General features: G+C 34.9%; 1 protein-coding gene across 1 annotated transcript; it reads left to right on the top strand.

The window, feature by feature from the left end:
* The first annotated feature begins 4,549 nt into the window (after positions 1 to 4,549).
* Positions 4,550 to 11,953, top strand: LOC144438034 (arylsulfatase B-like). Its single transcript, XM_078127067.1, has 15 exons — positions 4,550 to 4,583; positions 5,337 to 5,448; positions 5,657 to 5,708; positions 6,507 to 6,610; positions 6,807 to 6,928; positions 7,453 to 7,541; positions 7,766 to 7,867; positions 8,108 to 8,171; positions 8,334 to 8,431; positions 9,009 to 9,145; positions 9,513 to 9,577; positions 10,159 to 10,304; positions 11,084 to 11,138; positions 11,565 to 11,657; positions 11,784 to 11,953. Exons 1-15 carry the CDS (start codon positions 4,565 to 4,567, stop codon positions 11,951 to 11,953), a joined length of 1,428 nt encoding a protein of 475 aa, XP_077983193.1. The 5' UTR covers positions 4,550 to 4,564.
* The last annotated feature ends 3,393 nt before the right edge of the window (positions 11,954 to 15,346 follow it).

Consider the following 15,346-nt stretch of genomic DNA (forward strand, 5'->3'; position numbering starts at 1 on the left):
AAAATGTCGGACATGGTGGAAGAGCTAGGGACTATGATACAGACGACATATTGCAAGAATGTTTCATTAATAAAGGTGATAACTTTGGGATGCCGTATGGCAACATGCACCTGTAGGTTTTCATATATGATTCTGCTATATTTAGCGATGCGCAACGAATCCTACCATCAAGTGTATGCATACCGGTACAAGTTCATGGACGATAATAGAAAATGCCAATATGTAGAAATAATTCAAGAATTAGAAAACATTGTTTTATACCAAGGGTTGTATACGTAACAGCGCTTATAATAAATTTAGCCTTGACGTTGATATTTTCAGTCAGCTACAAATGTTTAGAAACTCCACTTTATGCCAGTTTTTAACGCATTTTAATTTAATTTAAATTCAATTTCGATGTGTTTTGGATGTCAACTGTAGATATTTGTAAAATGTATTTTTCCAGTCGAGTGTATATACTTATAGTGAGATGGTTATTATTGAGTGTACATCCGTTGTCATCTCTTTTAGTAAATATATAAATAAATTATAGATATAACGCTGCCTCCGACCATTTTTGGTTAAAGCGCTTCTTCTGATAGTAAACCATTCGTGGATTAAGACCAATTTAACAACCAATCATCTGTTTTGTCATTATTTGCCCCCCCCCCCCTCTACCGTATTGCGTTGGCTATCTGATGATGCCGTTATGTTGACGGGAGTGGGGATGGGGATAACTGTACTTCCTTACTTTATAAACTGGTAAAATAAAAACAAACCGACAGACAGACACACAGACAGACAGACAGACAGCCAGAGAAAAAACAAACAAACAAACAAATAAATAAATAAACAAAAAGACAGACACACAGACAGACAAAACAAATATACACACACACACGAACGTAAGCAAACAAATAGACAGGCAAACATAAATAAATAGATGGATGGATGGATGGATGGATGGATGGATGGATAGACAGTCACAATCTATGATAACGACATGATTCATATGCGTATGTGTATTCGAGCGATTGGTATCATACAAAACGTATAATGAGTATTTACTCGGTGGAGTTTAATGTGATCTTCCATCAACATCGTGGACGTAAAAGAGATTGCAGTATGGTTAAAACCTGCACTAGCTGCAACTTGGATATTTTTAACGAGGTCACCAACGAGTGATACATTTAACAAAAAACAAGTGTCCTTTCCCGGGCCATGTCTAACAGCATTTAAAGAATGTATTTTGAAATATTTTAGATGGGGAGGGTCATGTTGTAGAGAAAGGAAATTGACGGAGGAGTGTCATCTTTTAGCACGACGAAGCCGGAGAGGACAATATTTTAGGAAACAGCCTATGTCTGATTACCAAGCACCCCATATAATTCATGACGTCTCCCTACATCTACAACCACAGTACATTCAATATCTTATTGATATCCCCCAAGCCGAAATCCGGTTCTTTTTCTTCCTCAAAAATGTCGGATATGTTGGAAGGGACTATGATACAGACGACATATTGCAAGAATGTTTCATCAATAAAGGTGATAACTTTGGGATGCCGTATGGCAACATGCACCTGTAGGTTTTCATATATGAGTCTAATATATTTAGCGATGCGCAACGAATGCTACCATCAAGTGTATACGTACCGGTACAAGTTCATGGACGATAATAGAAAATGCCAATATGTAGAATTAATTCAAGAATTAGAAAACATTGTTTTATACCAAGGGTTGTATACGTAACAGCGCTTATAATAAATTTAGCCTTGACATTGATATTTTCAGTCAGCTACAAATGTTTAGAAACTCCACTTTATGCCAGTTTTTAACGCATTTTAATTTAATTTAAATTCAATTTTGATGTGTTTTGGATGTCAACTGTAGATATTGGTATAATAAAAACAAACCGACAGACATATAGACAGACAGACAGCCAAACAAACAAACAAACAAACAAACAAACAAACAAACAAATAAATAAACAAAAAGACAGACACACAGACAGACAAAACACACACACACACACACACACACACGAACGTAAGCAAACAAATAGACAGGCAGACATAAATAAATAGATGGATAGATAGATAGATAGATAGATAGATAGATAGATAGATAGATAGATAGATAGATAGATAGATAGATAGATAGATAGATAGATTGATAGATATATAAATAAATAAATACTGACGAACATTAAAAACTAAGCAACTATAAATCTTGTTTTCCTTTATGTGAAATTGTCACTTGTACATACTCCCATGTGACTGATCCCTACCAGTGTGTTACCTTCTGCAGTATTTGGTTTCTTTTAGGTTTCTGCGTAGCTGTATCAAACAGAAAAACTGCATGGTATTGTGAAATTCGCTTTATACATATATGCTTATAGCTCTATTTATTTATTTATTTATTTATTTATTTATTTATTTATTTATTTATTTATTTATTTATTTGATGTGAAGTATGAAATCGGTGATGTGTCACTTCCGTTAAATACATAGTATGTCGATATCATTTATAGACGTTATTTTCATTCCCCTAAAATATGTTTCGAAATAAGTTTCCATTCAATATGAAAATTAGGATGATGCTCTTACATAATAAAGGAAATACCAGTGGTACATCACGTGATGGATATATAAATATTCATATTCTGTAAGGGCTATAAAATGTAACATCTCACACTTGTTCTACATTACATTTGCTTCTCTACTGTCGGAGTGATACCTTCTAATCACAGGTAAGAACATTTTTTGTGTGACTTGGTCAGCGCAAGGACATACATGTATCACTAATGGTCAGAGTAAATACTTGTACTTGACAAATGTGTGCATGAGCGATAACCCCGTAAAGTTCCAAATTGAGTTCGTAACTTTATCGACTTCGTTGTATACAGCATCGTGACAATTTTCAACTTCAAAAATGAAACACTAGAACAATTCCGATGATATAGTTGTCAATGCTTTTTGCAATGTTTTAGACGAAATATATTTCAAAATTTCGCTTGTAATTTTCAAATCCAATTATATAGGCATTTCAAGTTCGAAGTGATAGGCATCGACTAGACGAATGCTACGAACCCTGTAGTCTGTTATTTTACGCTTGCTAACCGAGTGTGATGAGCGCAAATTGTACTTATTAATCAGTAAACAAATTTAGAAAGATAGCCTTGTCGCTGATAATCTAACGAAAAACGAAGTCAAAAATATAACAAAAAATAAGGCATTTAAGTTTTCAAATTGGTGAGAAATGTGAACTATATTGATATACTTACCTGCATTTGTTAGATTGATAGCTTAGCCTGTCTACAGCATTGTTGTGTTACATCAGTATCTGTCGCTGTATCTCCCGGTCCTCGGAACGAACACTTGTGTGGAGGACGTGAACACGTCAGTAATAACATTGGGGGTTTGGCAATTCAAGCTGGTTCGTTTTGAGGGCTAGGAGGTAGAACGCTAGCTACCGATCGCGATGTAACTTAATACACAACAGCGCAGTAAACAGGCTATTGATAGTTAGTCTAGCTTGCTGGTAAACTACATCAAAGGCGATCATGAGAAATGTTATAATCGTTTATTTATTTACAAAATTTGCAATATCAACTTTTGTACAATTTGTGTTGTCCTGCGGGTCTCCTATACTTATTATATTCCTTATTTTTCTTTACAGGCGGAACTCAAAAGCAGCTATGTTGAAATTATTATCACTGCTCGTTGTGGCAGTTTGCCTTTCACCTGGTAGGTATATTTCTCACGAGTAATTTGCTTTTAGTTGTTGAATTCGTTGAATGTTGTCATTGTGACTTTTATTTTGGTAAATTGTCATAAGTGGTTTCGATGACGCATATATGATGTTGTTATCTGAAGGAACGAGTCAAAATATGGCAGAATTCAAAAGTAAGAGAATTTATTTGAAATATTATCTGCCAGCTCTTAATCTTCTGAGTCGAAGTCCACTTAAATATATATATATATATATATATATATATATATATATATATATATATATATATATATATATATATATATATATATATATATATATATATATATATATACGTTTTAGTTGTATCTTACTATGTGAGTGTTATAGAGATATACCTGACAAAGTAACCTCTAAGTAACCATAGTCTTATTACTAATTGAGCTACATCAAAGCCAGTCTTTCTTGCGAAGGACAGTGTGGGATGTGAATTAAGTAAAGGGGATATATAAAAAACAAAACATTTTGTTGATCTATGGGAGACGTTCGATAACATGACCCAATCTAATTAACTGATGGTTTCAATGATAAGACAACACTAATGCAAGAACCTGGGTTTGAATATTTGGTCCTTAATTATCCAGTAATAAAAAAGTAGGCTGTTGTCCGAGTACTTCTACATGTTTCGTGGGTATGATGTAACAGATGTATATACAGGAAAATATAGAGTTATATACATCAAAGTATACGTAGTAATGTCTATATGCAGAATGTGGAAAAGTTCAATAAATTTCATATTTTATGGCAGAGATTTACCACATTTTTTTCTCTCTTTTACAGGTTTTTGCCAGAAAAAGCCTCATATTATTTATATGATCGGCGATGATATGGGTAAGTTTTCTGTCATGTTTACTCTTTTTGTCAGACAAGTTTTTCTGTTAAATTGATTTATTTTAATGGTCTGATATATCTGAAAGAATAAGGAAACATTCAATGCTGCCGGTTGTTCAGCAATATTGTCTCGATATCATGCCACCATTCATTTGTTTGCAGTATATTTGCATTGTAATTTTTTTTAAATTTCAGCTAAACTGCATTTACAACCAACAGCACTTGATGATAATTTCATTATCTGTATTTATTATGTTAATGATGGCAACGTTAATGTTCCTAAAACTCCCATCATTAATATCGTGCAATTTCAATGAACACTTTGTATTGTATGTGGACGCTCTTGTAAGCCCTGGCCACTAGCTGTAACTGGGACGTATTTTGAAATTTTCTTTGTGTTATATAACTAACTTACTCGTAATATCTTGAACAGTACCGGGTTACCTAGGCCAGTGAGTAAATATATTTGTACATCACAATATGGTATAGTGAATCCAATCAAATCGATTTTTAAGTCAGCACGTTGTTGCGATCACGATTTCAAAGTTTATGTAATTCGACCCCAAATCAACATGTATAATGTCTAACTATTGGTATTATACCAATTTTCAGTTAATATATGGTTTGATGTCTGATCGAAATAAAAATGATAGTTCAGTTAACTTAGAGTTAGTGCAGTTTAATTATAATGTCCTCTTGGGCTAATCTACTCTTTAATGTATTCATGTTCATATGTTTATTTTTAACCAATAGGATGGAATGATGTTAGTTGGCACGATAAAAATATGATCACCCCAAATTTGGAATCTCTGGCTGAAGACGGTGTCAAATTGGATAACTTCTACACCATGGCTGCTTGCAGTCCGTAAGTTGACACAATCTGTTGATAGAGTTACATGATTATAATCAAATTACCTAGTCGTTATAGTGCATTAAAGTTAAAGTAGTTTTTATTTAGATCGAAAATTATCACAACAAACGACATATGTATTGAAATATCAAATATTCATAGTATGTAATACCGACTCTAAGTTATAGCTAACCTCAAAACCACCCTTGTTTTCAATTTCAAGATCACGTGTGGCCCTCATGACTGGAATGTACTCCTCCAATGTTGGTGGACAGGTATGTGTGATTTACTACACACAGACACAGACACACACATACACACACTCATATATACATACACATGTTGTACATACAATATTCAGAAATTACAAATTACTGACGCAAAATTACATTATAATAACATATTTTGTGAAATATCGAGTTTGAAAATTATCACAGTCTCAGATTCCAAACCTCACCCACATTAGGAAGCCATCTCTAGTTCAAGTTCAATGTCTTGGAGAGACTTGACTCTTTGAGTTTTAGTGTACCTTGTGGTGTGAACATTGACTTTTAAGTGGAAATGCTGTGTCAGTTAGGTACTGTGCCAATTCACTCGTGTTATAATCCAAAACATTACGTGAAATAATTAATCTACTGCTACCACTGGTGTTACCGCCATACCGAAACTAGAGAAAGTATAGATTTTCAAATAGGCGTTTATTGTTTTGGTATAGCACAAACAAAACACAGATGCTGGTAGTATGCTCGCACATAAAATGTTTCATTTTATCTCACTGTGAGCACAAAGAGTGCTCTCTTGTTTCTTATCTTTCTTGCTTCATCCAACAGCAGTGTTTGATTTATGTTCACAATGAGATGTCATTTTATATACTTACCCGCTATCAATGTCAGCATTTTGTTTTAAATGTAATTCCAAACAAGAAACGTTGTGTCAGACATAAACAATAATTTTCCTACCGCCTAATTGAAACTCTATAGTCACTCTAATTTGACAGTACTTCTTCTTGATATTACTCTTTATATTACTGCATATTTAAGTATCGAATTTCTGTGATCTCTTCCACATTCCAGCATTACACATACCTCGGCCATCTCCCACACGGTGCCCCCACATATTTACCATTCCTGCCAAAGAAGTTGAAGGATTTAGGATATTCAACATACGGCGTTGGCAAGTAAGTGTGCTTTACGAATAACAATGTATACTAGAACCACTTATGTTACTGTAAGAATTGACCAACTGTTTCCAGCATCTATATTAAATGTTTTCTTACGATCAATATTTAAAAATGGTTATCACAGAATAAGAGAATGTGTATGTGCATTGTTTATTTGTAGATAAGCAACATTTTTATCTATTATCTTTCCAAGGTGGCATTTGGGTTTCTGCAATGAATCCTACATCCCAGGAGGACCAAACAGAGGTTTTGACCATTACTTCGGTTTCTACCAAGGTGGCGCTACCTACTACGAACACGTCAACAACGAGAACGGTGAGTGTTCTGACGATGTATCTTATCTCTTTATTTAACTGTACTCTTACGGTGTAACAAAACGCTCTCCATACGTATATGATTAGCACTATGTTTTGAAAATATCCCGTGACAGGACTAAATCATCAGATTATTACTGAACGTGTAAGATGGGTATCATTAATTTCCCAAAAAGTATAACATATATTAAGCTTGTAGTGTAACGGTTCGTAACAGGGTAGTGATAGAGTAAACAGTCTGCTACTAGCAAATTATTTGTTATGTTGTCATCCTGTTAAATTCTGCCAGGAGATCGACTATTAATATTATAGCGTCGTCAAATTGTCTGCAAGTTAATTTGTTCTGTCTTTGTTCGTTTGTTTGTTTGTTTGTTTGTTTGTTTGTTTTGCTGGTTTGTTGATTCGTTACATGTGTCAGTTTGTCAGTTCATATTTTCTGTATTTACTCGTCATTTTATAAAGTTTCGAAATATTTTGAGTGCCAATAATCGTATAACTCATTCTGTAATCTTCATAACTCTACAGGTCCCGGATTCAACGGAAGATACGTTGGTTATGATTTGCATGATGATGGCAAAAATGTCGGAGTTCACGCTGCCTGCCAGTACACATCTGTAAGTTTTGCCTTGTTACTCTAAATTGAAGAAATTGAGTATAATATGATAAACAATACACATTGAACTAAATATACAGAAAGGTATATTCAGCCACATAAGGAGAATTCCTAAAACACACTCGTAGAATTAACCATAGCCTTTTCATTATCTATGGGTCAACTCTAAGTTGCCTTTGCACAAGTAATGATTATGCATTATATTTTGGTTAATACCTACTACAGGTACTATTTGAAGAAAAGGTTCTTTCTAATATCGAGGAACACGACCCATCCGAGCCTATGTTCCACTACGTAGCTTTCCAGTTGCCACATTCACCTAGAGTTGTAAGTAGACAATACTTTTACCATGCCTATACACTGTACAATACAACGGCACACATGCTCATACATACATACATACATACATACATACATACATACATACATACTCACCAATCGCTCACTCACTCACTCACTCACTCACTCACTCACTCACTCACTCACACAACTTTATAAAGATTGTATCAACATTTGAAATTAATCTGTGTATGATGATATGTTCTAATTCTATGTATTTCTTCCAAGGTTCCAAAACAATGGGAGCTTATATACAATTGGATCGAAAATGACCACCGCCGAATCTATTGTGGTAATATTATTATTGATATTTTTTCACAATTCAGTCAATTTTCATACTAACTTGTTTTCCAGGATTTCTTATCTGAACTTTTTTTGCAAAGATACCAATATTTGTTTTGTCAAATGCAAACATTAATGCTTAATCGTATTATTTTTTATATAAAAATAACAGCTCAGGTAACATATATGGACGCTATTGTTGGAAATATCGTATCCAAACTGAAGGAAAAGGGAATGTACGAAGACACTCTTTTCGTCTTCCACGCTGATGTAAGTTTGAAGTGAACTTTCTAGAATGTTCGTACGGTCCGTGTCATTCTTTTTGATAGCAGTAAGAAAATGTACATGCTACAATTTAACATAGCAAGGTGATAGGAATTCAGTGTCTTGCAACATTTTGTCTAAATGATATGAACTAACCTGTCATGATAGAGACATCAAAACATTGGCACCCCACATGTCTGTGTCTAGTTGCAGTGCACTTAAATAGCCGTTATATGGGTATCAAATTTAGACAAAATTTATCAAGACATTGCGATCTAACTGTCAAAGTGTAGAATATACATTTTCTTATTGATTTCTGTGTGACTGTATGAATTAGAGCCAATGAACGGGTAGTATGTAAATATTATGACACATTATGTTCACATGATGATGTTTCAATGTGACTCTAAGAATGCAAACTATCGTCTTTGATGAGGCAAGTCTATTGCAGTTATACATACAACTTCCCATACATCAACGGTTACCAATTTGTCATTCCAGTAAAGCACATGCATGTGAATGAGCATGATTGAGGATCTACAAACAAAGGTACAAATGCTCATCTATGTGTTCTTGTTTCTAGAATGGTGGTGATGTCATGACCAAAGCTGCCAACTGGCCATACCGTGGAGACAAGGGAACTTACTTCGATGGTGGTATCAGAGGTGTCGGTTTCATATCTGGTGCCGGAATCAAAGAAACTGGCTACACCCATGAGGGGTATGTATATATGATTGTCTATACTTCGTCATACACCTTGGCAAAAAGTAATCAAAAGTACATATTCGATAGCCTTGATTTTGTCATACAATGTAAAAACATCATAATCAAAAGCCACACTAATTCACTAAATGCTGATACCAGCACTTTGGCTATCCATCATATTGCGATGATCAATGATACGTGAATCATCGCCCTCAACGATCAACCCAATATTCTCATTTAACTTTGTCATATCACAAATGAGCAATAAAGTGTTGTTTCTATATTGTGGATTTTCCGCAAGGGTCAACATTATTATTTTCTGTCTTTCATAACGTCTAGTTTTATATTAACATAGATAACATTTTCTTATCTTTTTTTGTAGTATGTTCCACATCACAGATATGTACCCAACCCTTATCAAGGGAATGCTTGGCGGTGAAGTCGCAGGTTAGTCTTACTTGTACTAGCAAATGGTAATGGTAACGGGTCACCAATTATCATTGTGTGATTTTGATCTTTTATTTTAGTTACTCATGTATTGACTTACTTGGGAAATCGCTGTATGCAACAACACAATTAATGGATTCATTCGATACGGTTGTGTAATGCAATGAGATGCTGATATCAATAATGCATTCTGAATAAATTATTATTATTTTAAACATTTGAAAAGAAATCATGTGCTAAAATAAAACTCCAAGATGAGATTGGGGTATAAATTTAAAACAACTCTACAGTGTTTTTTTTTATACTTGACAATATAATATAATATATAGCAAGTCCATTTTGTAACAGTTACTTATTATATTTCAAAAGTGTTTTAAAATATGTAACATGTTTGTTATTGTACATTGCAATAACAAACTTTCAAGGCACTTTGTAGCTTTTTTTGTAATTCACTGAGTTACCAATAAGGACTTAGTCTATTTGTTTCAAATCCATTTGTCGTATATATGATCCCTTTAAAACGAATGAATAAATCGTGAAATCGTGTATATAATGAAGTATATACATATTTCCTTTTGTAGACAATCTTGATGGTATTGACCAATGGGTACCAATGTCCGAGAACGAGCCCTCAAATCGTAATGGTTTCCTCATCACCGTTGACACTGATATGGCTCATTTGCCAAGAGATAATGTCTTGGGTGCTAATGTCACCGCTATCAGGTTTGTAACTCGAGAGTTATCATTCTATCATTTATCATTTTTTTGTGTTAATGCTCATCTAACCCATCTAAAAAAATCCGTACAGCGCGGTTACTCTTCATTGGACTATATTTGATACAACTACGCAGAAACGATATTTCACATTCTATACTTGTCTCTAAGATAGCAAGATTGAATGAATACAATTTCTTGCTACATTTTGAAATGATATGAACTGACGTGCTACCATAAATGCAAACTTCAAAAACATTGGCGTCAACGTGTTTGTGACTAGTCGCAATATGTTTAAGTGGTTATTTCACTGCTTTGACCCATATTAAATGTATCAAGAAATTGTCATCTTATTGTGCATGTATGTACGTGCGCTTTCTTATTGATTTCTGCGTTGTTGTATCTAACAGAGTCAGTGAACAGCAACCTGCAACGTGCTGTAAATATTAGAAATACATTTTCACACGACAGGTAAACAAAAAGATAGGCATCGTGTTCTGTTTAGTTCGATAAATAAAGTTAGCATAAGTTGTTTCAAAAACTGGCTAGGGATAATTCAGTGTGGATTAAAGTTGTCAAATGTTCACATAAGTTGACCATGGTGGTAAATACTTATAGGTTTCCAAGTAGTCTTTTTTTACAATTTACAACTGAACTAACACAACAATATATATTATACAGATTGAGCAGTGGTACTATGGGTAAATTACTATGAATTACACGCAAATATATTGCATAACAAATCACGATTTGGTTACGAGCATTAATTATAATGTTTACATTTACAGAGAGGGTGACTGGAAGTTGATGATCGGATTCCCAGCATTTTCCTACACTTATAATGAGTGTGAGTATTATTGCCAATGGTCTAATTTGTGTTATGATTGGTTGACTACTTGATTGATTGAGATTGATTGATTGGTTGATTGATTGATTGATTGATTGATTAATTGATTGGTTGATTGATTGATTGATTGATTGATTGATTGATTGATTAATTGCTTGTTGATTTATTGAGTTATGTCAGTGCTAGAGTGAGTGAGTGAGTGGGTGGGTGGGTGAATGAATGAGTGAGTGAGTGAGTGAGTGAGTGAGTCAGTCAGTCAGTCAGTCAGTCAGTCAGTCTGTGAGTCAGTTAGGATGGGTTTATATGTAAATTAGCCGTTGATTGGTTTATCGATGAGAAGTTAATTCACAAAATTATGTCACAAAAAGTCATACATATAGTTTGTCTTCATACTAAACACACATATTCTTGGTTTCCCATATATAGGGGATTGGTACCCACCAGCATACACAAATGATGTTGAACCAATTGAACACATTGATAGTGAAGAGACCGATATCTGGCTGTTCAATCTTGCTGGTGAGTTAACTGTATTTACATACATACATACATACATACATACATATATGCATACATACATACATACATGCTTATCTACCTCCATATAATGTCTCCATTAATTATATATTAATTAATCATTTACAGAGGATCCACTTGAGAAAGACAATGTTGCTGAAATGTTCCCTGAAAAGGTTGCTGAACTGAGAGAGCTCCTCAAGCCATACGAAGCTACTGCATGGAATTTCTGGCCAGAGGAAGATCCCGCTTGTGACCCTGCTCTTCACGGTGAATTCTGGTCTACAGGCTGGTGCTAAATACAAGATTATTTTCAGTTAAGAAGGAAGGAGAGTCGCGAAACTGTACCTCAGACATCAAGTGGATTGCACGACAGGTTAAACTGTGTTTTCACAATTGTGTAATTTTATTGTTATCAATGAAGTCACTATTTTACATTTTCTTTTTACTGTAATGCAACTTTAAAGTGAATGTGAAGTGACCATGACCAATGTTATTTCAGCATGTTATGTTTATTTTGCCAAAATAAAGGACAAACAGTTTTGTGGTATTAAAAAACACCTGACTTGAGAAATTGAATGGAATAAAAAACGTCACTCCAGACCCAATCTGAATAAAATCAGATGTGTTGTACACAGCGCGATTTCGTTTTGGCTGTTACATTTACTGTCGTTTGTTCTTTGTGAGCACTCCTTACATGCAGATGTATGTAATGAACGCTCACAAAACGACAAACGACAGTAACACTCAAAAAGAAATCGAGCAGTATAACGTACACTACATCGGATTTAATCAATTTTCTAACGGCCCTTCCACAGAGCTTCTCATGGAAGTACTTCTTATTTGCACATCAATTGGACATATTTCAGAGAGTTATGATGTCACATTAGCAATCCATTACATATATTATCCCTGGAAATGTTGAAGTCAAGTTTATGATGGGTTTCGGGAGAGGATGACAACGAATACTCTTCACATATCTCTAGAGGGGTGGTATTGCCTGGAAATAACGATGGTGTAATCCAACTAATTATTCTTTCGAACCTGAAGCTAGCTGTTAGGATAACTCCATTGGTAACTACTCAAGTAGTAATTCAGAAGCAGACGACAGTTCACAACAAAGACTATATGACACTAAGTTTTGTCGATGTAGATGTCAGAGAAAAGTTACACCAGTTCTGTTTATAAGCTTTTCACTCAAGTGGAAATGATTGAAACAAACCACATTTCATATTAATATGTTAATGATATACATGTGGGAAGAGGATGAGTAGGGAGGATCCTTTCTATGTAGACGTGGGAAAATTATGAGTGGAAGGATCATTTCTTTGTACATGTGGGGAGACTATGAGTAGGGAGGATAATTTCCATGTAGATGTAGGGAGACTATGAGTAAGGAGGATCCTTTCTCTGTACATGTGGGAAGACTATGAGTAGGGAGGATCTTTTCTCTGTACATGTGGGAAGACTATGAGTAGAGAGGATTCTGTCTATGTACATGTAGGAATTTATGGTAGGATAATACACACAATTTCGTTAGGTTTCATTCTTCCACGTCCTTCCCAAATGTACACTTTTGTACTGTCATGGTAAGGACAGATCACAAAAACAAAACAAAAAACTATAGATAAATAACTTTATAAATATAAATAATAAAACTATTATATAGTAGATAATCAGATATTTGGCCGGTGAGGAATATCTCAACAGTATGTTGTCAATACATCGAATCCTATACGATGCTTAACCATACTACCACAGTATTGAACAGTTTCAAACACAATAATTTTCTGCTGGTATGCATCGAATCAACAGGTGGCCAGATTAAACTTTTCCAAACACACACACACACACACACACACACACACACACACACACACACACACACACACACACACACACGCACGCACGCACGCACACACACACACACATTGCACTGCACTGCACACACGAGTATTAATTATTCCAAGGACAAGAACTTTATTCTAAACTTTTTCCCTCTATTTGAAGTCATAGTATGTGCTAGCAATGCAATTAACAGTTAGTGATAGTCTACTTAGTTTCAAATTTTAAAACCGCATGTGTTATTTTCTGTCGCTCTGCGTCATTTTCTGGACAAGGCGATCATCTCAACACCAGCCATGGTCGTTAGCAGATCACTTCAACAGGCTTTTAATAAACATCTATCATAGTAAACAAGTATCAACAACATGTTCAAATATAATAACATCTGTCCACTACAGGAAAGAAGAAGAGAACTTCCTCTCACATCTTGTTTAAAGTTGCGTGAGGCCCAACACCAGAAATACATCTTGACACATATATCATACCACAAAGAAGACCAAAGAGGACAACCAAACCCAGGAGCTTTGAAACTGCTGACGACCAAAATTGCAACTCGGTGAATAGTACATGACAAACAACCCCAAGCTGCTTTCAAATACCGCACTCCAATACAGAAATTTACAGGAACTCGTTTTTTCCCCAAGAACAATCACATACTGGAACAAACTAACAGTAATTTGGTCACATCTGGATCGGTGGATGTCTTAAAGGCACCCATACAGTGTTTCGCCCTCTTATTACGCTGATTATTTACCAGTTTCTGCAAAATATTGATTATGATTATGATTTTGATACACATGAATTAGAGTCAATGAATTTGGCAATGAGCGGGACGATTTTTTTTCAAAACTTTATGATAAAATTTCAAAGTTATCGCATGAATCACATGGACTCTTTACCCCATTCGCTGTCGTATGTTCACAATACAACACACCGGCATTGTAGAAACCATAATAATGATCAAAACCACGTGTTGGACCAGTTGGAACATATGAACTATTGCAGAATCCTAAATGCCATCTGTAAAGTAATAGAAATCATCAAAATAAGCATGAAATACAACACACTCCTCTGACTAGAAGAGCAATTCAGTGGTGTATGTATACATTTAACAGGACCAACAATCATACAGTATTCGTGCAGGCCATTGTCATTGAATGTTTAAGATTACAAGAAAGAGCAAATATTAATGTTCACTTAGATAAAAACCAAACATCAGACATAATAATTCGGCGATGATTCTCAAAGAGGGTTATCTGTGTCAGTGCTAAGCAAAAAGATTCAATTTTGTGGTTTTTCCAAATTACAGTTACACGATCGTTTTCTTCAACGCAACACAACGAACAGACAGACAGACGATACCAAATTCACCAATGACTGATATACATGTAAAGTACAATAATTAAAACCATTGCAATGAAAAGGCCTTGACAGCCACGTGTACAATCAATACACGACGTGTTCATCAAGAGTGAAAAGAAGTGCAAGGTTATACAGGCTTAACGTGAAGTGATCATCATGGTTGACTTTGATAACTGAAACACTGATTTTCCGACGCCGTAAGTTCAATATGCAGCATCTCTCAGTCGTTTTGGAAAGAAATCGTGATATGTGGGTGCACCGTGTGGGTGCAATCCAAGGTAGGTGAAATGCTGCGAAGAAGAAAATGCATGATCAGTGTCTTGAATATGATGTCGACTTTAGTAATTAAACTGTTGCAATTATAGTAATTAAACTGTTAATTAACTGTTGAAACTCTAATCGACAGCGGCTACTAAAAATCTGTGTTACAGACATCATCTTCTAAGGCCAAATTATGTGTTTTCGATAATTCGACCAACCCTAGT

Source organism: Glandiceps talaboti, chromosome 7 (genome assembly GCF_964340395.1).
Source record: "Glandiceps talaboti chromosome 7, keGlaTala1.1, whole genome shotgun sequence".
Classification (NCBI taxonomy): Eukaryota; Metazoa; Hemichordata; class Enteropneusta; family Spengelidae; genus Glandiceps; species Glandiceps talaboti.

What these genes read in the sequence shown, in the direction of transcription:
- LOC144438034 (XM_078127067.1), top strand. An exon ending in ACCATGGCTGCTTGCAGTCC is followed by an intron (nt 5,449 to 5,656) that starts GTAAGTTGACAC and finishes TTCAATTTCAAG; the next exon opens with ATCACGTGTGGCCCTCATGA. An exon ending in TTCCTACACTTATAATGAGT is followed by an intron (nt 11,139 to 11,564) that starts GTGAGTATTATT and finishes TCCCATATATAG; the next exon opens with GGGATTGGTACCCACCAGCA.